At 38.0% G+C, this 25,609-nt stretch overlaps 1 protein-coding gene across 8 annotated transcripts in view; it reads right to left on the minus strand.

Moving 5' to 3' along the window:
- UTRN (utrophin) overlaps positions 1–25,609 on the minus strand; it is a 402,533-nt gene that overhangs the window by 24,598 nt on the left and 352,326 nt on the right. For 6 of the 8 annotated variants that reach the window (XM_068938835.1, XM_068938836.1, XM_068938837.1 and 3 more), the window contains 7 exons: positions 24,822–24,979; positions 22,364–22,530; positions 17,152–17,263; positions 6,738–6,874; positions 5,255–5,293; positions 4,945–5,010; positions 1,176–1,241 (listed from right to left, as the gene is read on the minus strand). In XM_068938835.1, the coding sequence (XP_068794936.1) occupies positions 1,176–1,241; positions 4,945–5,010; positions 5,255–5,293; positions 6,738–6,874; positions 17,152–17,263; positions 22,364–22,530; positions 24,822–24,979 (745 nt within the window). The remainder of the gene's footprint in view (positions 1–1,175; positions 1,242–4,944; positions 5,011–5,254; positions 5,294–6,737; positions 6,875–17,151; positions 17,264–22,363; positions 22,531–24,821; positions 24,980–25,609) is intronic. The other 2 variants (XM_068938841.1, XM_068938838.1) reach the window with 1 other exon arrangement.

Below are 25,609 nucleotides of genomic sequence, written 5' to 3' on the forward strand. Positions count from 1 at the left end.
TTCATCAAGTGTATGAGCATTTAGCTGCTTTCAAGTTTTCAGCTTTCCTTGCCAAATGGCAGCGCGTCAGCGTTTCTTTTTGGAAGTGAAATCAAAAGGGAATAGTTTGGCTGCGTTTCTGTCATTGGTGAGCCTACTACTAAGTTTATACATTAAAAATAATTTTAGCAGTTATGTAAAAAGAGTTAATCAAGCAGGAAAGAGGAAACAAATTTAAAGGTGATCATGAGTGCTTCTTTGAAAGATGATATTTATAATCACAAACTGCTAGTAAAAGTCATTCGTAAAATCATTTCACGATTAGATTTTAAAACAGTAAACAAAGGCATTACTATGAACAATAGCCTATTCTGACTAACCGGAGCTGAACAATAACAAATTCTGTTTCCTCTGTAATAGGATGATGTCCTTTAATAACTTAAAAGAGGCAGTGTGCTACTACACTGATTAACTAACTGAACTGATAATACAATGAGGTTAAAACATTCATATATCTCAACACGGAAAAAAAACCCCATATTCAATTCATTAGTAATTCAAAGGGTTTTATGTTTTACCAGGTTCACCGATACATTCTAAAGAAGGCTTTTGCAATAAAGCTGTAACATAATTCCAAAATACACAATGGCTTTGATAACATTAATATAGGGCTGTGTTTATATCTCCAAGTACAAACAGATGGATCAGCAGCCAGCAAATGGACATCTAAGCAAGAAGCAGCAACAATATAGTTCTGGATCTGCATAATTTCTAACACAGATTTTTTTTTTTAAATGAGAAAATTGTTCTGGAGGTTAGCACAAGCTATTGGCACACTCCATTGTCCACTTCTACACTTTATAGTACAGTATGAGCAGAAAAACAATAAAAAACTAGAGCCTGTAAAAGCTGTGATCTTTTTCAGTCACATGAAATACATTAATTTCTTGAAGCAGAACAGCTGACAAATGAGTTCCCTTATGTCACCAAATAACTTATTTGACAAATAAACTTCACCAATGTCTATAATTAGTGCTGGGAAGAATGACATTTATGCCGGCATTCTTGGAATCATACTTATTAGCTACTTTCACCAGAACTAAATTCTGTGTTACAGTTTATAATGATTATATCATGCAGCTGTAAGCAAATATATCAATTTTTCCCAGCAGCTTTAATGAGTATGAATTACTTACACACTTCCTGTGGTGGAGCTACTGTCTGTAAGGAAGGAGCCGTTAGTCCTTTCCATCTGGGCCAGCCTGAAAGATGAGGAAAAATCATGACTTTCAGATACTATGCTGCACAATTTAAATATGGCACTGTGAAGATTAATATTACCTAGAAACTGCTCAGATATGGCAATCTTGCCACACACTTTACAAGTCCTATACTTTGTAACAAGAACCTATAATCCAGAGGATTCTTATGAGGAAGTTCTGCTATGATTAACTAATTGCACTGGCCAAGCAACACGGAACAAACACATTTTCTATATCTAGTATAATTATCGTTAGCACCACCACAACTCTTATGGCAAAATTAGTTAAAGAGCTGTTTTCACAGATGATTTTCTTGTCTGAATTTTATAAAGCTGGATTAACAAAAGAGGATAAATACTTTTTAAATATAGCACATGCAACATCTGAAATTATGCTTGGCAAATAACATCACGCTGTGGACATACATGTCCTGGAAAGTGACCCCAAAAACAGTATAATTACAGTCATTTCCTAAAGTTCCAATTCTTTAAATAATTAATCTAAGAGAATTAGATTATTACATTTTATTTATATGACCACACAGTTCTTTAAAATCATAGCAGGATTTTTTTTTTTTTTAATAACTATTCAGTTTGTTAGGAAAGATATACCTTATCTACACATAAGATGCATACCTAAAAATCTAGGAACACTCGGTGCTGTCCATATATTAGACTACTCCAAACAGAGATAATGTATTTCCTTTACTTATTACCTTACTAACAAGGTATCTTAATTTCACACATATTTGTGCAAATGCACTATGTATTATTAAAGATACTTTCAAACTTTTTTTTTAGAAAGCAATGTGCAAGTCCATAAAGACATAACAACTCTTTGGTGTATTTTTTTTCATGGAACAGACTTTCCGATCTGTACATTTGTTAGTACTCCTCCAACTTAAAGGAGGACAAAAAAGAAAATGCAGAATGGCACTGCCCTGACCATCTCATGCCAGCATGGCTACTGGGTGCAATGTGGTGTGCTAACGCTTCGCATTTTCAGAGGAAAAGCTTCGAAATGATGAGACGACATTCAGATCACCTCTGTTCCGGATGATTTCAAGCAGATCTAGTTAATACTGAATAATATCAGGTAGTTTTCATAATGCTAGTCCCCTTTGTAATGTTTCTTAGCTCAGCACCTTTAAGTCCCTGACAAACACACAATTAATTTTCAAAATTAATGTTCATAGCCCCTTTGCTGTAAAGGGAAGCAGTACAATAACCAGGATTTTTCAGAAGAGTGATTGAGGCACAGAAATTTTGATAATTTGCCCCAAATCTCTTAGTGAGTGAGTAAGAAATACTCTGTCTTGCAAATGTGCTCTGTCATCAGCAGCATCTTTTCAGTCTCCATCACTTAGTGAAGAATTGCTTGGAGTAGCATGTGGAACCAGGAGACAGCTCTGACTGTAGAGCAGAGGGGAACAGGGCAGGGACTGTGGAGTTACACAGAGCTTTCAAGGTGAAAGCCTAGGAAGAGAATTAGAAGCAATTTAGAGATGAAAGAGAACAATAGGATGAGATGATGGTAATTGATTGCATTTGGGTACTGCATACAAGAAGGATTTTGCTAAAATCGCAAAAAAGATTTCTAGCTTTGCTAACAGAAAAACAAGAGTTGAATGTTCGTTATTCAGATACGGGCATTCACAGAACGACAGAATCGCAGAATGGATAAGGTTGGAAGGGACCTCTGGAGATCTAGTCCAACCTCCCTGCTCAAGTAGGGTCAGCTAGAGCACACTGCCCAGGATCGCGTCCACGTGGTTTTGAATATCTCCAGCAAAGGAGACTCCACAACCTCTCTGGCAAACTGTTCCAGTACTCTGTCACCCTCAAAGGGCATTAAGCCCTAATATACTATTTCTACTGTGAGGTGTCTTTTGACACTTGTTAATCTCCTCTAATAGGAAGTCATTTAGACGTAAGGTTCTCCACCAGCTATACCTGCAATACGTGCAACTGTTTACATTATGAACATTATTCAAAAACATTTTTAAAACACTGAAATTCTTCACTAAGAGGCTAACAAGTCAGTTTTCCATCAGTATAATATTTCTTTACAGAATTTTGGCTGAAAAGATCAGGACAATAAAAAACATTCACTAATTTGTATGTGAAAAATGCATGATTACAGATCCAACTAGAAAATATACAAAAAAAAAAAAAAAGATGAAAGATACTGAATGAGTTTTCACCTTTTAATCTGTATACTAGAGGAAAAAAATCTTGACTAATTTTAGATAGCTTCTTTATACAGTAATTAGCATTTTTTCAGTGGGTGCTTTTTGCTTTCTAATCAACTTCCACACATAGTAGGTAGGTATAGATTTGGATTTGTATTCTGAAAGAAACCTGTCTGAGCAGTGCAAGGTCCACCTTTTTGCAAGTCTGGTCTTAAGCAGAACTAGTAAGAGCTGAAGGTGAAGGGAAAAAAAGCAGGTATTACACCTGGGATCTCTTATTGAGCCTTAATAAAGAGTCCAGAACTTGAACTTTACTTGGACACAATAAACGATGGCACTGGAGTGTCACAGGCTGAAGAGAAAGGACAGGGGGAGACAAAGAATTCTGACAGCTTTCTAGTGAAGTCTAATTTCTTTGCTTTTGTATAGTTTATAGTCCAGCTCATTGGTTTTAATTGATTACAACATGGCCTAAGTCTTATATTCAGAAATCATATCAATGACATCAAATTTATATGAATGACATACTCCAAATAACTGAAAAGCAGTATGATTTTGCCTTTAACAACGTACTATGTTACTAGCAAAGGATGGAAACATTCACTGTTGAATAAAACAAGGAAGTTGAGGCTGACAATAGGCAAGCCCTTCTGCATTAGTTTATGCCCATTTTCTCCTTGCTGCAAAGATTGTGTGCATTGGGTAAGCTGGGTATTTAACAAAGTGTTTCAGAACTTGCTTTATGGTGCCTGTAACAAGAATTCAGTAGCAAACAGTTAACTTGATAAACACACGTTGTGAAGTTTTATTTACAATCTTAACTTTTTCGTTTTTAAAGTTGTGGAGATCAGATGAAACAGTAAAAACCTCTAAAGTAAAAGCAAGTTAGCTCCCAGGGTAATATGGATCAGTTTCTTTGTTAAAAGTAGTTACTTATAAAGTAGTTACTTATTCTTCAGAGGGCGCCTCTGGTTACTGATTAACTGTCACCAGTTCTGAATGGTCAGAAAGGAGTTCAACAAAACACTGAAGCATTGAGAAGGTATTAGCACCACAGGCATTTTATCCTAAGAGGATGGTTTGGGGTGACCCCATAAAAGTTAGAATATAAAACATTTGTAGTTGTTATATCCTCTGCTAAAACTCAATGGTAATGGTTAGTGTCAACCTATTATAAAAGAAAACGAAAACCTGGGCCTAAAATCCTACTGGGAAAAATTATATACCAACAAGTTGAGCGTATTTCCAAAGGTTAAAAATGAGGAAGCCAAAGGAAAACTGTATTTTTTAGAAATAACACACGGTAATTCTACAACAGTTTCCATTCTCTATGACAGATGACATATTTAATGCATCTATGTCATTTAATATGCACTGTACTCAGAAGCTGCTGATTTGCAAACATTTGACTTGCATCTGAGTATAATGTCCAGCCAGTGGAGTATATTAAAATCAGCAGGAATCTATCACAACATGTGGTATAGCATGAGAAGCAGTCTGTGCATTTCTTACCTTGTAGCATACTGCTCTATCTTGGAGTGTGTGTCATCATGAAATAGCTGTGGAGACTGGGAAGGACTAGTTAAAACAGAACAAAAAATTAATAACGTCTAAAGCAATCCAAAAATACCAAAGTTACTTAAAAAATAAGTTACACTGATGATAAATTAAATTCACAATATTGCTGGGGAAGATGTGCTCCTTTGGGTTTTTTTTCTGTCAACCATATCCTATAGCACAGACATCACATTAGCAGCCATTCAGCTTAAAGAAAACAACTAGCATACTGAGCTTTCCAGACAGAGGGGTTCTGCATACTCACTCATATTGCTCTGGCCACATACTGATGAGAGTGATAGGACTGCAAGGAAGGGGAGAAAAAACAAAACAAAACAAAACAAAACAAAAAAACTTTAGTACTATTTAAGCAAGAGAAAGCTGAAAAAACACATTATTTTAAGCAGTAACCCACCCGGATCATTTGCACTAGCAACAACCAACACAGAAAAAGAAACATCAACAGACACTGTAGCCTACAGTGGAGACAGGAGAGTCACTTAAATGCTTCATTTTGTTAAATAAAAATCAAATCACTAAAAAAATGCCAAAGAGTATTACTGACTGAACTCCTATTTTAAAATCACGAATAGTTTGCTTAAATTCCACTCCAGTGTTTTTTTTGTTTGTTTTCACAGAAAATAAACTTCTTTTGTCACCTGTAGAGGAGAGAACCAATACCAATAGTTTTCTCAGCATGATGCTGGCAGTTCATCTGTATATTTCCCACATGACTGGACCAAGAGACTTTTATCCTGACCTGCATTTACAGTTTTGACATTCCAGTTCTGGCACCATTGGCAACTTCTCATCACATCAAAGCAGTTTTGATTTCCTTTGCTGTCGACATGTTTGTTTTTAAATATAGATCAGTTTAAGACTGCTCTGGTGAGTAATATTTTAAATTTTGAATGTGTGCTCCATTTCAAATCCTTGCCTAGAACTCAGGCCAAACTTCAGGTTCCTTCATCCTGCTTCTTAAGCCAATAATGAGCAAGGTTTGTTTATTGTGAATAAAATGTACAATCTTCTGCTCATGAAAGCAGAGCACAGACAATAGCACAGGTCTACTGTATATGAACCTTTACAATTGATATTTTTGCTAACTTTAAGTGGCACTGTGTTTAGACTATACAGTAGCACCGCAGACTCTAGGATGTCAAGGACAGTCAATCAGCTGAACTACTTCTAGTACCCTGTCAACATATCTTAATTTTGTTCTTTTAAGAGTGTCCTTTGCTGACAACTGGCAAGAAAGTAAATACATAAAGCAAAATATTTCTGACAGCACCATAAGTAATACTGTGGAGACACTCACAGGGCTCTCTTATGAGGCCATCTAGATTTCTAAAGTTTGTAGGAACCTAATTATCTTGGAGATTTCCAACTACAATGCATCTGAAATTGGTCAGTGGACTCCAAAGTCATTAAAGAGAGGGACTTCAAGTCAACCAAATAAGCAGTGTGATTCCAAAAACCTGGTCTCCCCAAGGTTATAAAAATGTTCTTTGTAAAACAGCTGTTAACACCACCTTCAATATTATTACCCACTAATATCCATCGCTTATAAAATCAAAGTATAAAACACATTACTTTTTGGAAAGCAGGCAAGATCTGCAAATATTCATGGAAAACAATCCAGCAAAAGGCTCTACAACTGAATTTGATTGTTTCTTGGGTTTTACGTTTTTGTTTTTAATGAAATAGGCCAGTGAGCCCAGCAGGGATTATATTATGATCAAACTTACGTCTCTAGGTTGTCACCTTCCAAAACCGTTTGCACAGGTAAGTAGCCAAGCCGGGGATGCTTTGCAAAATACTTCTTTGACCGGAACTTATTCTTCAGCACCTTGGTGAAGTCCCGTACATCTTCCCCAGACGTTGTCTTAAAAAGTTAAAAGGAATTAAATTGAACATTGCTAACTAGCACTGAGATAATAGTGCTGCTACTATCCTGGAAGAGGATACAAAGACAACTCCAAAATGTTAGTGATTTTACAACTGGCTTTCTAGTGTACTGAAATATGATAAAGCAATAACGGTAACGCATCTACAAATTCTATTCTACTAGAAAAAACAGCAAGGCTTCAAATTCCTAGCAATAATGCACTAGATTCCTCTAATTTATAAAGTAATTGGTAAAAACTGAAAGAGGCTCAAGTCTCAAGCTAAAAATATAACCAGTTTTACAGAAGGCAAACATCTAATTTTTCAGGAAAAAACGCAGCTCAGTTTTCCATATACTAAGCGATACCCTTAGCCATTGGAAGCAATCTTGAGTATATACTCATACACATGAAGCGTGACTCATCCCATAGACAGAAGGGAGCGTGAAAACCTTGTAATGGGTTTGTTGAAAAAATACAGCTCACGATAATGGATATGTTGGAAAAAAATACAGCTAACAGCCCTCTATATTCACAGAGTGCCACAAAACACTCAGTGCCTCCCATTATAGAAACAAACTGAGAACTGGTACCATGAGACAGACGCAGTACGTGCTAAACAAGTCTCTCCTGCAACGGCCAAGCTTTTCTATGAGCACTTTCTCAAGTTACCAGACCTCTTCCTACAGTTTCCTGCTATTATTTGAATCTTTCCAGAGCCAAAAAGGCCCACAGATTAAATTACAGTCATTGTACGTGCCCAGGTCAAAGGCGCAGTCAGATGCAACCCTGACAAGAACAATCTGTGCCTAAAGTAACAAATTCACTGACTGATCCAGTAGCCTCCTTATTATCACAGTGGGAGACTGCTAGGAGAATTAGCCACAAGATTCTGCAAGCCTAAGTGTACAAGTTTTAACCAGCAGCACCCTCCTAGCCCCCTGCCCCAAATCCCCACCTCCACCCCACAGAAGCTTATCCATGGTCCATACTGATGCAATCTTTTCCAAAACTGGCAACACTCAGCCCTATCTCTCACCCCCATACCCTGTCTTTAGAATAAAGTTAAAATTGATGCAGCTGCTTTTAAGAATCAGTTTAATTGGAACTAATCACATCAGTAATGACAGCACTGCTTTGATAATACTATGCAATTAACTTCTGCTACAAAAGCAGGAATACAAGCAAGAAAATGCAGGCTTAATATAGTAGGTGAAAAAGGCTGTAACAGAGAGACCTGCAGGAAGAAACAGTAGCACACAGTATGCCTTTAAAGTATATATGCTTACAAACTGCACTGCACACTTAAACAGAATGGTCCCCATCTCACGTAGTGGTTACTATTCAGTGTTTTTTTCTTCTAACTGTAGTATAGATAGCGTGGACATTCACCTCCTCTATTAGCTGAAGGCTGCAATGGCTTCTACAGATCTACATATGAGCGCTTCTGCAATGCTATCCCCAACCCAAGCCCTATAAGAAACTATAGATTGTCTTTCTGTACGCTCCATTTTGGGAGAAACATATCAACATAATATAATGCCAAAGCTTATGGACATCCACAGGAAAAACAGAGTCAAAGGTTTTCCAGTTATATTTTTTCTCTTAGGTACTATGAAAAGACCTACAACAAGTAGGCAACCAAGTAGGCAACCTATTCTCTCATTTTATTCTCTTTTGTCAAAATAAAAATATTTCTCTATTTGCCTATGTATCTTAATGTTTGCTTAGTACGTGCATTTACAAATGCAAACTGGTCTAACTGTAAAAAACCAGTAGGTTATCAAACTTACATTGGTAAGAGTTTTTCTGGTCTAGCTTTAACAACTGAGCAAATTTGGGATTGAGAGGTGTATGAACACCCAGGTTTTAATTTAAGCAAATTCAGGAAGGGCTCACAAAATCATTACCAAAAAGCATCTGTTACACTCACTGATTCATCTAAACAAAGAACATGAAGTCCAAAAGGCTGCTTATTTTCATGCAACAAAAACTCTAACAGATGGAACGCTGTCCCAAGGCCAATGAATGAAAGTTTTAATACCTACACATTATAGAAATAAATGTCTATTGAGCTGCCAAACTCTTGCTCTCGGGTACTCTTTACCTGGCATGACAGCCTGACCCAGTTCCTTGGAAAGACTAATTCGACTGTGTAGTGAGCAAAGACAGTACATTCTAGCCAGTTAAATTTGAGCAGATTTGGAAGAACCATTTAAATTTAAGTTTAAATGTGACTAAGTCACAACCTGTAAAAGCATTTTTCCTGTGCTTTTTGTATATACCCATATGACACAGAACAAGGAAAAATCATGCCAGAAGAGATGTATTTTAACATTATACTTTTGAAAAATAATAGCCAGGCTATATTGCACATGAAAAACAGTAGCTGACTTGTATACTTCTTTACATCATGACATCTTAGCTATTTCCACACAAGTTAATAGCACAGAGACCACAAAGTAGTTACAAAACCACTTGAAAAGCAAACAGAAAATCCTTTCCATAACTGGCACATATAAAAAACTTAAAAAAATAAAATCTCTGTAGCTGAAAGTCTCACGGAGAAAATATGGAACAAGTGACCAACTGGCGTTAGAACTCTTCAACATACAGCCAGGAAAAAAAGGAATAACAAGTCACAAACTAAAAATAAGTAAAATTCCTTATAAAACAACATAAACTTAAGACACAGCAGGATTTATATGGAAAGTAGTAGAAAAAAACAGAAGATCTTGAGGCACAGTTTTCATATGTAGGTTTAGAAAGCAGTTGTGATATATTTTTAATTTATCAGAACTAGGAAAACTTAACTGGTTAAGAGTACTACCAAGAATATGATAATCCAGTCAGGAGAGTTCTAAGATATATATATATGTACACACACACAGAGAACATTATAATAGACTAAATAATTGTGTGTGTATATATGTATTTTACACACACACACACACATATAAACTATTCTTTTTTGAAAGAAACAATAATACAGTGATAACAAAAGCCCAGACGACTTCCCATTCCTTTCCCTGCACCTCCTGACTAGCTAAAAAGACTAGTCTACACCTAAGCCTTCATCATTCTCTTTATTACTTATATAATGTCTAACGCCAAACCAAATAGCTGGTATAATATACATGCAAAAACTGATTCCCGGAAAAGATGTGGTCCTCACTAATGAATGCTTTCATTAACCCGAGCTAGACATTCATGGGTTGGGTTCAGGCGGCTGAAAGGAAACGTGCACACACACCCACTACACAGAATTATCAAGCACGTTTCAAGTAAATTTTTGTTTATAATAAGATGCGCCCAGTGACGGAAAATCTCCAGCACGAAAGAGCATCTATGTTGTTCAGAAGCACTCTAGCTCCTCCTTAGTAGGAGCCGCATGAGAAATACTTGAAGTACTTGCCAAACACTTTTGTAAATTCTAAAGCCTTTAAACAAAAAAGCTCCATGCTTTTATTTCTCAACATTTTAGCTATCTTAAATCAAGGAAATTCTGTAACTTCAGACTGACAATACTTGATAGAGAATAAAACTGTAACACCCATCTACGATAACAGTTAAGGTACATGCAGATATGACGATAGCTGCCAACTCTAAATGGCCGTCAGCTGTGTAACACTGGAAGGCTTGGAAACTCCCCAGGGTAGCAAGCAGGGGAGAGAGACAGAGAGAGACAGACAGACAGACAGACAGACTTAATTTCTCTAAATTTGTTTGTATAGACACTTAAAACCAATTAACCAATAATGTGTGTTTAACTCTAAGCGTATATATTCAATACTACTCAACAAAGCACTTAGACCTTTAAAAATTATTTTTAAAGAGTAACTAGTCCTGATAGAGGCATGAAACAGGACGCCATAAAAATTAGCTTCTCAAAGCTATATAACAAATGTATCTATGGCTATCACTACCACATGAGTGACATTTGCATTGTGAAGATCACATTTTTCTGTGATTACTTTCAAATATCAGCATTTCATAGAATGAATCTCTCCTCTTGGTGTGAAACGGCTAACTTGTGGGGGGTGCACATGTGTGCGTGTGTAATTTAGTATTCTGCACTGAAATCAAGCTGCGATTTCAAGAGTAACTACCTTACCTCAGAATTTAACAAATTAAGTAGGAAAACAGTAGCAGATCCCATAAGCCAGCTATGTGAGCAACTGTTACAGAAAGACCTCGAAGAAGGGACCAAAAAGCATATTGATCCAGCATCTAGCTATCAAAGACTACTCCGAGCAGATAGCCTTTCATCTCAGGGCAGAGTAATCGTTCAGCTCCACAGTTGGAAATAATGTTCTGCATGTGAAACAGCTCAATTCAACTATTCTTGCTGCTTTCTCTCCCTTTCCCCACAGAAGGATCTAGCTTTGGCAACAGAGAAGCGCCAAGCTTCATGCCTTGATAAGCTTGTCAAGATGCAACCACTGACTTTCTTGTGTCAGTTTGCTGCTTATAAACTGCTAAGGCTGCTTATGTTCAGGAATGCAACTGTCTTCTGTGCATGCCAGTAGCAATTAGGTTTTCAGATGAGTTACCTAGAGGAGGAGTCTTAACAGGCACCACTGCAGATAAGCTTTATCATATCTGAAACAAATTTTCACTTTAGGGTACAACTGTAATTTGACTAATAATTTCTGACATCTTGCCTGTCATGTTTTCTGACCTTCTTTAAGGAAATAAGATACTGGTCAGTTTTCTTGCAAGGTAAATTGTCAACAAGAATTACTAAAATAAAAAAGCAATCCTCAGGGAAATATGTATCTTGGATGTTAAATACCACATGAAATCCCTGAAAAGACCCAATCCTAAGGAGTCTTGCAGAGTTTCCAGTAGCTCGGCTTGCAAGCAAAAAGTAATGGACGACAACTCACAAACTAGATAAAACATCTCCGAGCAGGAGAAAGAAATCTCATGAGCCAAAACACAGAGTCAACTGATAATAATTGTATTCAAAATGTGCCAAGCATTATCTTACCTTAACTCCTGCCAGTGCACAGAATCCATTTCATCTTCATTATTTATTCATTTTTTCACCCTGAAGATAAAAGTGTCTACTCTTTGCTGCTATCATTTTGTACAGTCTACAAGAAACAGTTTCCAGAATTAGGGATTGTGGCAGTTAAGTGTGAAGGGGGAGACCTACAATAATGCAATTGTTGGTACTTTTATTGAGGTCACGACCTTGACGGATATAAGGCTTGCAACGAGAAAAATTTCAGAACTGCTGATATGATATCTTTACAGTTCTTCAGAAAAGCTGCTTTCAGAGTTTTATTGTGGAATATAGGAACTGAAAAGGGAAACAGTTTGGATAAAGAGGCCTGATGCAGTCCTCTGCATATCAAAGGACCCATTGGTACAGAAAGCCACATCGATGTAATGCATATGCCACTACTGAGAGAATTCCCATTCCAAAAAAAAAAAAAACCCAAAAATATGTAGATACTTCTTTAAGAGTACTCCTGAATCAGATGCCAGACTTTAACTATAGGAAAATCTTGCAAATTGTTAAACATCTCTGTAAAAATCTGCATTAGAAATCATGTCTCCTCCTTTTTCTAAAAAGACTATATTTAGATATGAGCAAGTAACTACAGTAGCTTTGCACTTCTACTACTTACAAACAGTGTTATTTGCTAAATATGTTCAATTCCTTATTTTATCCATCTCTAAATCCTGCATGAAAGAAAAAATACATAACTAGAGCAGTTATTGTGAATTGTTATACTTTCAGCTTCAAGGAAATTTAATCGCAAGCTAGGTGAACTCTGTTAATGGAATTAAGCCTTTTTTTTCCTAATTATTGCTAGCACTCTTGATATTTATACAGTAGTATATGTTAAACAGTAGGAGAGATGAGCACAGTTTTCTTAAGGCAGTTTGAGGAATGCATGTATTTGTACCCTGCTTTGCCTCACAGGACACAAAACTCTCATTTTAGCACCAGCAGCCTTTGAATTAGGTTGAAAAGGCTCTAACAAGTGCAAAACCTTAGTAGAGTAGACATTTTTTCTATTCCGGCTATGTATATTGTAATATAATGGATTCTACAGCATAATTCATTGGTGTTTGGTGCTTTTATATATATCTATATATATCTATATATATATGGATGTATTTTAAATCTCAGAGACCCAGATCACCACTACTGCTTTTTCCATTTAAACACATACACAATTCTACTAACCTATTGAAAAGAATTTTGCAAGTTCCTCGAACATTATGTTGTATTAAACGAATTCAGCATGTAGAGAGGTTTAACAATAGGTTAGTACATGAACCATAGTATATTACTATAAATAATAACAAAAATAATACTGGATTCTTTTTGTGAAATCAATTCTTTATTTCTGGTTCAACTCACATAAGAAGAGCTGAAATCAACTGCATGTACACACCGATTACACAAGTCAAAGAGGTATACCTTAACTTTGTTCATGTAGTATGCCATTTCTTCCGTTTCAAATTCTCAAGCCTACGAAAAGGCTCCTATCCAACTCATTGGCATTGGGAAAAAGAATCAGAATGGAGAAAAGTGATTACACACCTTACTAGTTCTTCTCATTGCCTCTCCTTTAGAGTGGGCTCGCAAGTTGTGCCTGTTTTCTTACGGAACTAGAGCTAATAGAGTGAACTCATAGAAAGACCTAAGAAAAATTCTAACCCCAGGTTCAGCTTCCAAATGAACGGCTGTCAATACTAGACACCTGATTTGATGCATCTCCTACACTATATGCCATCCCCTTTATTCTGCTCTACTTGAAACCGTCCCAATTTATTCTCTCCTCCTACCTCTTATCTACTTCCTGTCCTTCACTCCCCCTAATCAAGAATGTCATCTTATTCCCCTTATAATTATCCCATACTGGATTCAATTCATTCCTCCTATATGCCATGGAAAGGACCTCTTCACCAATTTTTAACCTAGGTTACCTTATTTTGCACTTAATATTCTTTTAGAACTATAGGCTCTTTGTAGTGGGAACAGAAATCTTGAATATAATACAAGACGTCACTGGTTCCAAGGACAGTGGGGATTCCAGTCATTTCTGTAATATCTTTTTCTGTATGACAGTCATTACTTAAATGAAATGTGTCACACTCACATAATGCGAAGAAGTTTAACAAGAACCAAAAATTTCTCTCCGATATCACATCTGCTGCTTCTGCCAAAACCTGGAAGTCATCAGGAAAAAAATAACCCATCTTGCTCTAGGGATAGTACCACATCCCACACTAGATGTATTCTTCATTCCCTTTCTATTACCCAATGTGTTTTTGACTAATGCAACAGGAAGGATATCTTATTAGGTGGACCCCTCATCTATCATAACACGCCTTATGCCTTCATTTCTGAATTTTCTGTAAATCACAGACATAAACAATGAATGTTTCTGTTCCATGACATCAACTGAAGAAGATGAGGAACCCTGATCAGGAAAAAGATCGTGGATCTATGAAAAATACATAGTAAATGTGTTCAGATTTTTCTAGTTATATTGGCTAAGGAGGTAAACAAACAACAAATCAGTGGTTCATTCAGCATCTTTTTTTTTTTTTTAATATTTGGGAGGAAAACAAAAATCCATAGCATTAACCAAATAGAAAGAGTATTTCTTTAACCACATCGTATTAAAATACTCATTAAAAACACGGTATTTTTAATGAGCAACTGAAAGAAATCACCCTAGACCTCCTCTCTATCCTGAAGGTAAAAAATCTTTCATCTGAACACAGGCAAAACCAAGCTTTGATGTCATACTAGGAAAACAGTATAAAGGAAAAACAGAAAAGGATATAACTATGTGAAAGAAGAGGGGAAAAAAAAACTTCATCCCAAACCAATTTCAGACGTTACAGATCTTAGGAATAAACATTAGAAGTCAGAAAAATAGGGAGCTTTTTCTTACTAGGTCCATTTATAAACTAATCCCACAGCTGCTAATGTTAGAGATAATACTTCATACTACTAGTGTGAGATGACTATGCAGATAAGCTTACACAATGTTAGTCCGTTGTTAGTCCACTGTTAGTTGGTTATACCTTGAAGCCTGACATCTAGGTGTGCCCAGAAAGAATTAGATGCTTCCAGATCCCCAGCACAGGGTGGCCTAAATTCTGAACTGATGCCTGTTTATATTTCTATAGATTCCTGATCTGCAACTATGAAATAGTAACTACAAATACAATAATGATAAAAAAGAAAGTATTACAGATTAGTTGATTTTAAGTTTGCATTTTTCCCCGTATTTGTGACTGACCTATAAATCAGTCATGCGTTTGGGAAACAATGCAATTAATGTTTTTAAGGGAAAATGCAAAGTCATGAATATGGTCTGCATCAGATACATATTCTCGACTAGAGTCAATAAAACTGGTGAAACTGAACTTCAAACTCACTTCATATAGGAAGAAGAAAAACTACCACAAAACAAATCTTTTCAAAAAGGAGAAATCAGAAATAAAGAAAGCCAAACAAATATAGACTGATGATCAAAAAAATCCTGTTGTATAAATGCAGTTATGGGCTAAGCAATGCCGCAAGACTGATTTATGCCCAGGACATCTCTAGGCCCAGGCAGCAGCACAAAAAGAACATCTCTTTGCCCGTACAAACTGCTTCACTTTGACAAAAGCGGTTTCAGTCTAAGAACTTTAGTCTTTCAATTGCACTAAGAAAATCCTAGGCTCTACATAAAGAAACATGTGAAAAACTGTTGCCAAAGCAGATAAAGAATATCTGTAATGCATAAAAATATTATAAATTGTTTTATATCCAGCACATGTCCATCCATTCTGTTAAATACAATCATGTATTTGCACATAACACACCTCTACCTCCAACTAAGTGCTATAATTTTCAAACCATATCCCTTAATCAGCCAGTAAGTTTTCAGGAAGGTGAGAAGGGAAAAGAAAAGATGGAAAGAGAAAAATAATCACAAAATACAATGAGCATTAAAACTGGTTGAAAAACAATAAAGTTGTAATCTACTACAAGTATTTCTTCAGACTAGTTTCATTTATATAGCTACAGTATCTGACGTGCCAATTTATCAATCCAATTCTAACATTAGGTTATAGAATTAATGAAACTAAATTAACGTTAAGTCACTGTTCCTTCTGATTATAATGAAGTGAAAAACGCTACTTGACAGAATTTGAATTCCATTATTGAAGGCATATGTAAGATGAAAAAGAGTGGGAAAACACAGTTAGTAATTCCACCTACTACAGCAAAAGACAGCCGAATAACTCAATGATTTTTTGCTAGTAAAAGAACCCATAGGATCTTGCAACTGTATTTGAAATAAGCTTTATAAAAGAAAATTACATTCTGACCTGAATTTATTCTCAGTATACAGAACTTTGACCACTGTTGTTTAAGTTATAGACAGATTATCTTATTAATTATTCTGTGCCTGAGTTAAAATTCCTATGAATGTAAGAGATTATCAAGTAAAAATCCAGAAAATTGAAATAATTATACAAGGTTGCCCACTACTTCACTTAAGAAAGTCTCCTAGAAAATCTCTTAGAAAAATCTTGTTTAAACACGTCATCAAGAAAATGTTGAATTATGAAGTTAATTTTTCTTAGTCAAAACTCACAAAGGCAAAATCCAAACCATTTCTGGCTAAAAAAAAAAATATATATTTTTTTTCCAGCCACACACTAATTTGTAAATATCCCAATAAATGGCAATTATTTAGGGGAATAAATTGTGACATGAATTTCCAAACACATTTTGATGAAGCAAGCAAAATGTTAGATCTGAAAGCAACAACTGTGCACCTTTAAAAATACTAGATTACATTACTAAAATATTAAAATATTCTTTGCTATAATATGGCAATGGTAAAACAAGTCCATTTTCCTTGACATGCTCTCGCCCTTACAAATGCATATGTGTGTTCGTGTGTACATGCTACAATTATATTCAGTATTCCAGCTTTGTTTCAAAGATCAAAAATGAAGTTATCTGAGCAGTGGATACTGCTACCCTATTTCTACAATATGCTCCCATAAATCAACAGCACTAGCCAAGTCCTTAATGAATTTCTGAGAGAAACGCAGAAGACTAGGCCCTAGGTATTTTGTGTATATGTATATATACATACGCACATTCACACATACATATATTAAAAAAAAAAAAGTCCTGGAAGAATAGCTAGGTGTCATAAGACTAAGAAGAAATTCTAGACCACAAATAATGTAAAAATAATCTCTTAGAAATGGTCAGTAAATAGGTACTCACAGGTATACAATACTCCACCATTGGGTAATGCAATTTATGCCCCTTAGCTGTACGACCAGAAAAGAAACAGCTCTGGCAGACATCATAGTTGAAATGTTTTAAGCTCCGGTACCTATGAAGACATTAAACAAAGTGATTAGAGCTTCCTAGGTGTAAGTCTAACATTGACTTGTTATTAAGCTTCAGGAGGCAAATTACCCTTTGAAATGGTGTCCTCTGCTTTCCAGCAGCACAAGGGCATAGTGGGTTTATCAGGATTATCTTGGACAGCACCTTGGTGTGTGGATGTGCATGAAGAGGACAAGCCGCTGCAAAGATTTGTCACAGCTGCATAACCAGAGGCACCTGTGCCACTGCAGCAGCTCGAACAGCAACAGGAAACCCACAGACCTCTTAGTACTTTGTATGACCTTCCTACATTGCAAAGGTCACTTCATGGAACAATTAAAAAAAAATTTCAGCCTTTAATGCCACAGAGAGAACCAGTGTGAATCATCTGTTGTCCAAGTCACTTTGAAATATAAAGTCTTACACAATACAAACTTACAGATAAAATCTAGAAAGGGGTCAGCTCTACAGATGAAATGCAAAGAGTTTAAAATTTCAGAGTTTAAAATGACTTAAAATTATGTTACATTAGTTTTTTCTGTTTTTTAGTCATCAGTTGGTATCTCAGAAAAAAAGTTTATGAACCAGAGTGCCTTAAGTTTATATATTTTTATATTTACATTTTTTACATCCTTTTGATGCTCAGAAATTCTAAACCCATGAATCAGACCCTAAAACTCTTGAAACTTGCTTAAAGTTCATGAAATATAAAATAATATAAAATTAAGTTTAAAAATTAAGTACTTTTAAAAAGTTTTTTTTCCCCACTAAAGTTGACTAAAGCAAGAATTCGATACTCCACCTACTGTTTTTTATAGCATGCCGTTCTGATTGGGTGAGGCTATAGAGGCTATATCATTAGTATGAAACTAAAACGAGCTAAACGAAGCAAACTGAATAGCGACTGAATAGTTAAAGTTTAAGTTAAATTGCTTTCTGAGAACAGTTTTCAGCACCAATCCACATTTTTCTCCTGCAGAGTTTTATGTTTTGTTTTGCAAGACGATATGTATGTATTAATGCCAAGGTTCACTTTTAAGGATGCTGATGCAACTGTTCAGAATCTTTATTTAGAGTCTGTGTGTTAAATGGCCACATCCACCTTCTGCTAAGATGTGAGATACTTTTGCTGTTGCAGATCTCTAGCTTCAACATAGAAATGATTTCGATTTGAGTCATTCTTTTGTCCTCCCTTCTCCTCCATGCACACTCCTGCCCTTTTGTCTTCTGGCTCTATGCCCTTCTGTTTCTTCTCTGCACAAGAAAGGTCAGTATAGAAAAGATTCATCAGCCTTAACTTTGGCATCTGAAAGTTAGAGATCTACACTGGGGCTTAGTCACCCTAGGCTCCCTCAAGCCTTAATTCAGAAAAACAGAAATACTTAGAGGAATTTTCATCTCACCTTAACACAAGCAACAAAGTTGGATTAAATTAATTCCTTCTGGAAGTACTTACATCTCTATATTGATAGAGAAGAAGAGGGTTACCAGCTCAGTCTTAGAAATCTGACTAAAGCTAGTATGTCCAAGACTAGGTAAGATGAATCTGACCCCAAGATTCCTATGCTACTACAGAATCATATAGAATGGCTGAAGTTGGAAGGGACCTCTGGAGATCATCCAGTCGAACCCCTCCACTCAAGCAGGGTCAGCTAGAGCACACTACACAGGACCGCGTCCAAGTGGGTTTTGAATATCTCCAGCGAAGGAGACTCCACTACCTCTCTGGGCAACCTGCTCCAGTGCTCTGTCACCCTCACAGGAAAAAGTTTTTCCTCATGTTCAGCTGGAACTTCCTGTGGTTCAGTTTGCGCCTGTTATGTCTTGTCCTGTTGCTGGGCACCACGGAGAAGAGTCTGCCCCATCCTCTCGACACTCCCCCTTCAGATACTTGTACACGTTGATGAGATCCCCTCTCAGTCTTCTCTTCTCCAGCCTCAACAGGCCCAGCTCTCGCAGCCTTTCTTCACAGGAGAGATGCTCCAGTCCCCTCTTCCTCTTTGTAGCCCTCCGCTGGACTCTCTCCAGTAGGGCCATGCCTCTCTTGCACTGGGGAGCCCACAGCTGGACACAGTACTCCCAGGTGAGGCCTCACCAGGGCTGAGGAGAGGGGGCAGCATCACCTCCCTCCACCTGCTGGCAACACTCTGCCTAATGCACCCCAGGAGACCATTGGCCTTCTTGGCCACAAGGGCACACTGCTGGCTCATGCTCAACTCGTTGTCCACCAGCACTCCCAGGTCCTTCTCTGCAGAGCTGCTTTCCAGCAGGTCAGCCCCCAGCCTGTCCTGGGGCATGGGGTTATTCCTCCCCAGGTGCAGCACCCTGCCCTTGCCTTTGTTCAACTTCAGGAGGTTCCTCTCTGCCCAGCTCTCCAGCCTGTCCAGGTCCCTCGGAATGGCAGCACAGCCTTCTGGTGTGTCAGCCACTCCCCCCAGTTTAGTATCATCAGCAAACTTGCTGAGGGTGCACTCTGTCCCTTCCTCCAGGTCATCGATGAATACATTGAACAGTACTGACCCCTGGGGGACACCGCTAGTTACAGGCCTCCAGCCAGACTCTGTGCCACTGACCACAACCCTCTGAGCTCTGTCATCCAGCCAGTTCTCAGTCCACCTCACCGTCCACTCATCCAGCCCACACTTCCTGAGTTTCCCTACAAGGATGCGAGGGGAGACAGTGTCCAAAGCCTTGCTGAAGTCCGGGGAGACAACATCCACTGCTCTCCCCTCCTCTACCCAGCCAGTCATCCCATCACAGAAGGCTATCAGGTTGGTCAAGCATGATTTCCCTGTGGTGAATCCATGCTGACTACTCCTGATCACCTTCTTGTCCTCCACATGCTTAGTGAGGACCTCCAGGAGGAGCTGCTCCATCACCTTTCCTGGGATTCAGGTGAGGCTGACAGGCCTGTAGTTTCCTGGCTCCTCCTTCTGGCCCTTTTTGAAGACTGGCGTGACATTGGCTTTCTTCCAGTCCTCAGGCACCTCTCCTGATCTCCAGGACCTTTCCTCCATCTCCAAGATGATGGAAGTGGCCTAGCAATAACATCCGCCAGCTCCCTCAGCACTCAGGGATGCATCCCATCGGGGCCCATGGAATTGTGGATGTCAAGTTTGGACAAAAGATCTCTAACCCGATCCTCCTCCACCAAGGGAGAGTCTTCCTTTCTCCAGACTTCCTCTCTTGTCCCCAGGATTTGGCATTCCTGAGGACTGGCCTTAGCAGTGAAGACTGAGGCAAAGGTGGCGTTCAATAACTCTGCCTTCTCTGTAGCCTTTGTTACCAGGGCACCCGCCCCATTCAGCAGCAGGCCCACATTTTCCCTAGTCTTCCTTTTGCTCTTGATGTATTTGAAGAACCCTTTCTTGTTGTCCTTGACATCCCTTGCCAGGTTGAATTCCAAATGGGCCTTAGCCTTCCTTGTCGCATCCCTGCATACTCTGACAATGTCCCTGTATTCCTCCCAAGTGGCCTGTCCTGTCCCCTTTTCCACATTCTGTAGACTTCCTTCTTCTGTTGGAGTCTTGCCGGGAGTTCCTTGCTCATCCATGCAGGTCTCCTGCCCGCTTTGCTCGACTTCTTCCTCAGAGGGGTGCACCTGTCTTGAGCCTGGAAGAGGTGATACTTGAATATTAACCAGCTCTCCTGGACCTGCCTTCCTTCTAGGGCCCTACCCCATGAGATTCCCCTAAGTAGGTCCCTGAAGAGGCCAAAGTTTGCTCTCCTGAAGTCCAGGGTTGTGATCCTACTTATTGCCCTGCTCCCTCCTCGCAGGATCCTGAACTCCACCATCTCATGGTCATTGCAGCCAAGGCTGCCTCCAACCTTCACATCTCCAACTAGACCTTCTTTGTTCGTTAGTACAAGGTCTAGCAATGCACCTCTCCTCATTGGCGTCTCCACCACCTGGGTCCAGAAATTATCCTCAGTGCTCTGCAGGAGCCTCTTTGACTGTTTGTGCCTAGCTGTGCTGTCTTCCCAGCAGATGTGAGGGTGGTTGAAGTCTCCCATGAGAACCAGGGCCTGTGATCGTGAGGCTACTTCCAGCTGTCTGTAGAAGGCCTCATCGACTTCCTCTTCCTCTTATTGTCCTTTAACACAACAGAGGGAAGGAGGAACAGAAAGCATGGGGAACAAAAGTGACTCATCTGCCCAGACACCCTAAAAAAGCCTTAGAATCACTTGAAAAGGAGACTGCCCCACATAGTTCCCAAATAATACACACACCTTACACAACAGATCGCAACAGAGCAAAGAGCCTATTACGTTTAGCTCTTCTCCCTTAGTTTGTTCCGTACAATTTTATGCACTGGAGCAATCAATATACAAACGCATGCAAATTGTAACAGAACACACAAAGGTACCAGCCATCCAATGCCCAGCGATAGTACTTTATAGTAAAATCATAGTTTAGGAGAAAAACAAAGAAAATTCCCAGAACTGTTTTTCTTTCAGAATTCACAGGCTTCCTTTGAACAGACCAAAGTTGGATTATGGTCAGTGCTTCCAGACAGGAATTGTGCAAATCTCATCACAGTAATATATTAACATTTGTGCCAAGCAAGGAAAGATTGCTGCTGAAGGGTGATTTAATATTGGCTAGTATGAGCTAGTTTATTTCACAAGAATTATTTGCAGCACAGCGCAGAGACAGCCATTCTGCCTGTCTTGAGTTCTCTCACTCTGTGTAAGACGTAGATATGAACGTAGATATGAGACGTAGATATGAAATGATACCTCATTTTTCTCACTGATCAGCTCCTGTTGGTGTCATGCCCACTGAATACACAGGTGTATTTATACTTCGTTTGCTATTTATAGGATCCACCAATGCCAAAATACCTGACGAGAGCACTCTCTGCACACCTGTCTGGCACAAAACCACTTAGTGTCTAACAGCAGTTCTGCAAGAGATAGAAATGGAGTGGCTCATGTGCTCCTGCAGTGCGATCCACAGTATAAGCAGACTACAGGAGACAGATCCCATCTTAAAGCAGGAAAATAGTGGAAAAGTAAACAGAAAAAAACTGTTTTTGTTGGAAGATGTAAATCAATTGTAAACTAATTTTCAGAAAAACCCTGTACCCAACTCTCCTCTTACCTGAAGCCAACAATCGGACATTCTTTGCAAATGTTGCACTTGGCCTGATGTTTTGCTGTTTCTGCAGCTGCCACTCTGTGTAGAACTGGAAGCCATACCATAGACTGTGGCTCTAACCGCATCCAATCTATAAATTGCTTTACAGTAATTTCTGGCTTATTGTGGTTCTGGTGAGCAAAAAACAAACAAACAAACATATTTTCCTTGGAATTCAATTCCCCAAAACAAAACAACTCCTATGTCAATTTTTTCCATGCCAGATTAATGTAAAACCAATTAAAAGATACAAGAAACAATTTTTATTAAAATGCAAAGAAAGAAAACAATGGGAAGTTGGTCAGTAAGAATACATAGGGGTGAACAACTGGAATAGAGGAGATAGAAGGTAATAAAGAAGGAGCAGTGCATAATAAAACCACCCTCAAAGCAAAAGGACTTGAGAAACAAGGAACAGAACACTAAGGGGAAGAATATTCTGCATTTTTGACACACTAAAAACATGGCTGTCTTTTGACATATGGATGCCAGATCACTAGAAGTCAGTACTGCCTGCATGGGTCTGCTAAGTGCCAAGAGACTTGAGAAAAATTTCTTCGTTATATTCTAAGTCAAGTTAGCGTGCCAAATAAACAAACAAACAAACAAATAAATATAAAAAGAGGAAAATAAATCTGCCCTGTATAGGCAAACACTGTGAGAGTACAGTTCAGCTAAAATATTAACATGATTGTTCTAAGAAGCAAACAAACATGTTTCCACATTCTCTTTAAGCTGTAATCAACAGAGAAGCCTGGCTAAAAAGGTATTATGTTAATCATATTTTACAGCAGTAAGACAGAGGTTGTCGTTCTGAGCTCACAGCAAGTACATAGAACACAACTTGAAAGTTGCTCTTGAACAGACATGACCAAGAACAACACCAGTATTCTCAGCCTGTTCATAAACCAAGCAGACCTTTGCCATTTCGGGAGTAGCAAAGAAGAAAGGAATAAGCAATTACCTGCTTTACCCACCAGCAAATTACTTGTTTTCACAAGGCTAAGCTTGAGATAGCTCTGACATACAGTTGCTTACTTCATCTATGCTCTCCTACAGACCAGGAATTGAATTTGTAGCACTCATTTGAGATGAAGGATGTAACTGCCTCATTGGTATAATCATAATGCCATACGCTGTATTTAAATACTATCTTGCTAGTATGCCTCATCCATAACTGAACAGCATTGGAGAAGGGGCAGATCCTCAAGGGACATAATCATCATCAAGGGACACAATATCTGCCACAACAAATGAATAATTTATTTCACCATGACTTGTACCACTTGAGGCCTACTGTCTCTGTCTGAAGAAACAATATTAAAACCTCAAGGAGAATCTTATATGGTTAATTGGTCAACTAACTTCCATATGGATCCAGCAAATTTATTCATGACTGGGACAAGCATTCTTTCAATTCCAGTCATCCAGTCCAGAAACGAATCTAATAGTTCTGAAAAAAAAAGCTAACAACTGCATTTTTCACAGCACTGGATGAAACCATAGAAGTGGCTATAAAATAATGGTGAAAGAAAAGTGCTCTAAAAGTTTCCTCTAACATTCAATCTGTTGGATTTAATAAAATCATAAATATTATTTAAAGTCAGGAGTTTTATACATGGTATAGTGAATTTTTAACCCATATATAGCTGCTGACAATGCTCAAAGCAGTCATTTCCTCAGAAATAATACACTTAGGCAGTATAGTTATCACTATCAAACAGTCAGAGCCTCAGGCATCCTTGACAAATTCTGCATTAAGGTTGTGTTCCATTACAATATCCTCTTTTTTCTTTCCATCTTCTTTAAAAAGATAGATGTTCCTTGCAGGCTCATTAACCCCCTGCATGTAGTATGGAGCTGAACAGCAGGCTGTAAGATAGCTTTATTCCATGTTCTGGTCTGCTGCAGAAAGGCTTATGATATATAAATGACTATGCTTGAAATTTTGTACCTCTGCAAGCTCTTTCATGAGAAAAATAATGCTAAATAATTTCCTGATGTGCAGGGTCAAAAATCAGTATCAATATCATTTTCTTGTTCTGTTGAGATCTTATCTTGTTCCAGCAGGAAAAAGCATGTTGTTTGTTCTCATAGTATCAGGTTGCTCTGAAAGATGCAAAGCAGGATAATTGGCTGCTACAAAAAGTTTTAAGAGCATTTGGAGCTGCCAATAACCATAAGGATTTATAAATTCTTTCTACTAGAAAGTAATTTGTTTGATCTTCTCCTGAACAATAAATCATCTTTTACAGCTGCATTTTAACAATAACCTCCCACATTTACTTGCAGGTGCGTATTCATTTCTGTCCAAAAACTTAATGGATGTTTTTAAATTCCTCTCTTCTTTTTGTATCACTTAAGAGTAAATCCTAGGACGTCAGAAATAGGTTTTTCCACATGAAGCTTTTTACTGTCTTACCTGTTGGAAGCAGCTCCGGACACTGGGTTCAATATTACTGCCACCAAATGCTGCCACTTCGCCCAGCTGCCTTGGGATCTGGATAGCATCGTGAAGCAGCAGACCAAGTTGCCTCTGATCACACATTTCTGTGGGGCCTGCCACTTCCTTGAAGAGATCTGCAACACAGATGAGAGGCACTAGCTCCTTTCGTTTCCATCTACTCTCCTTTTAGGTTCTAACACTGCAGCTGGAATTTTGTAATTTTTGTAATCCAAACGGAGTTACAGATGGCCAGCTGTCCATTTACAACATTTACAATAGTTTTATTTATCTTTACTATTTTGACTACTTTTTTTTGATCTGTAAACAAATCAGGAGTGTCAGGCCAAATTAATTAAACTATATGGCTTCTTACAGTATCTCCTAATAAAATTATACAATAAGTGTAACCTATTCTAGTTCTTGATTTACTTAGAAGCAGCTATGTGACACAATAAGAGAAATATCAGAAAACCAGAATAGCTTTTTGTTTTAATCCAACATTAAGTAATTTTTGACCTAATATTTATTAGGTTTTCTTTGCTATCACTAGAAAAGAAAAAAAAATGGTATTTCAGGAACTCCTATTTTATGCTAAAATCTAAGCCATCCTTGGGTTGATTAGGGACAAAAGTACACAAGCTCTGAACTGAGACCAGAAACAGCACAAGTCAGAGCTGGCCATACGAAACAGCTTAAAGCAAGAGCAGCAGCGAAGACATAAGTCATGCTTAGTATTAATCACATTTCTTTCCTGGATATCCACA

Source organism: Struthio camelus, chromosome 3, assembly GCF_040807025.1.
Source record: "Struthio camelus isolate bStrCam1 chromosome 3, bStrCam1.hap1, whole genome shotgun sequence".
NCBI classification, from domain to species: Eukaryota; Metazoa; Chordata; class Aves; order Struthioniformes; family Struthionidae; genus Struthio; species Struthio camelus.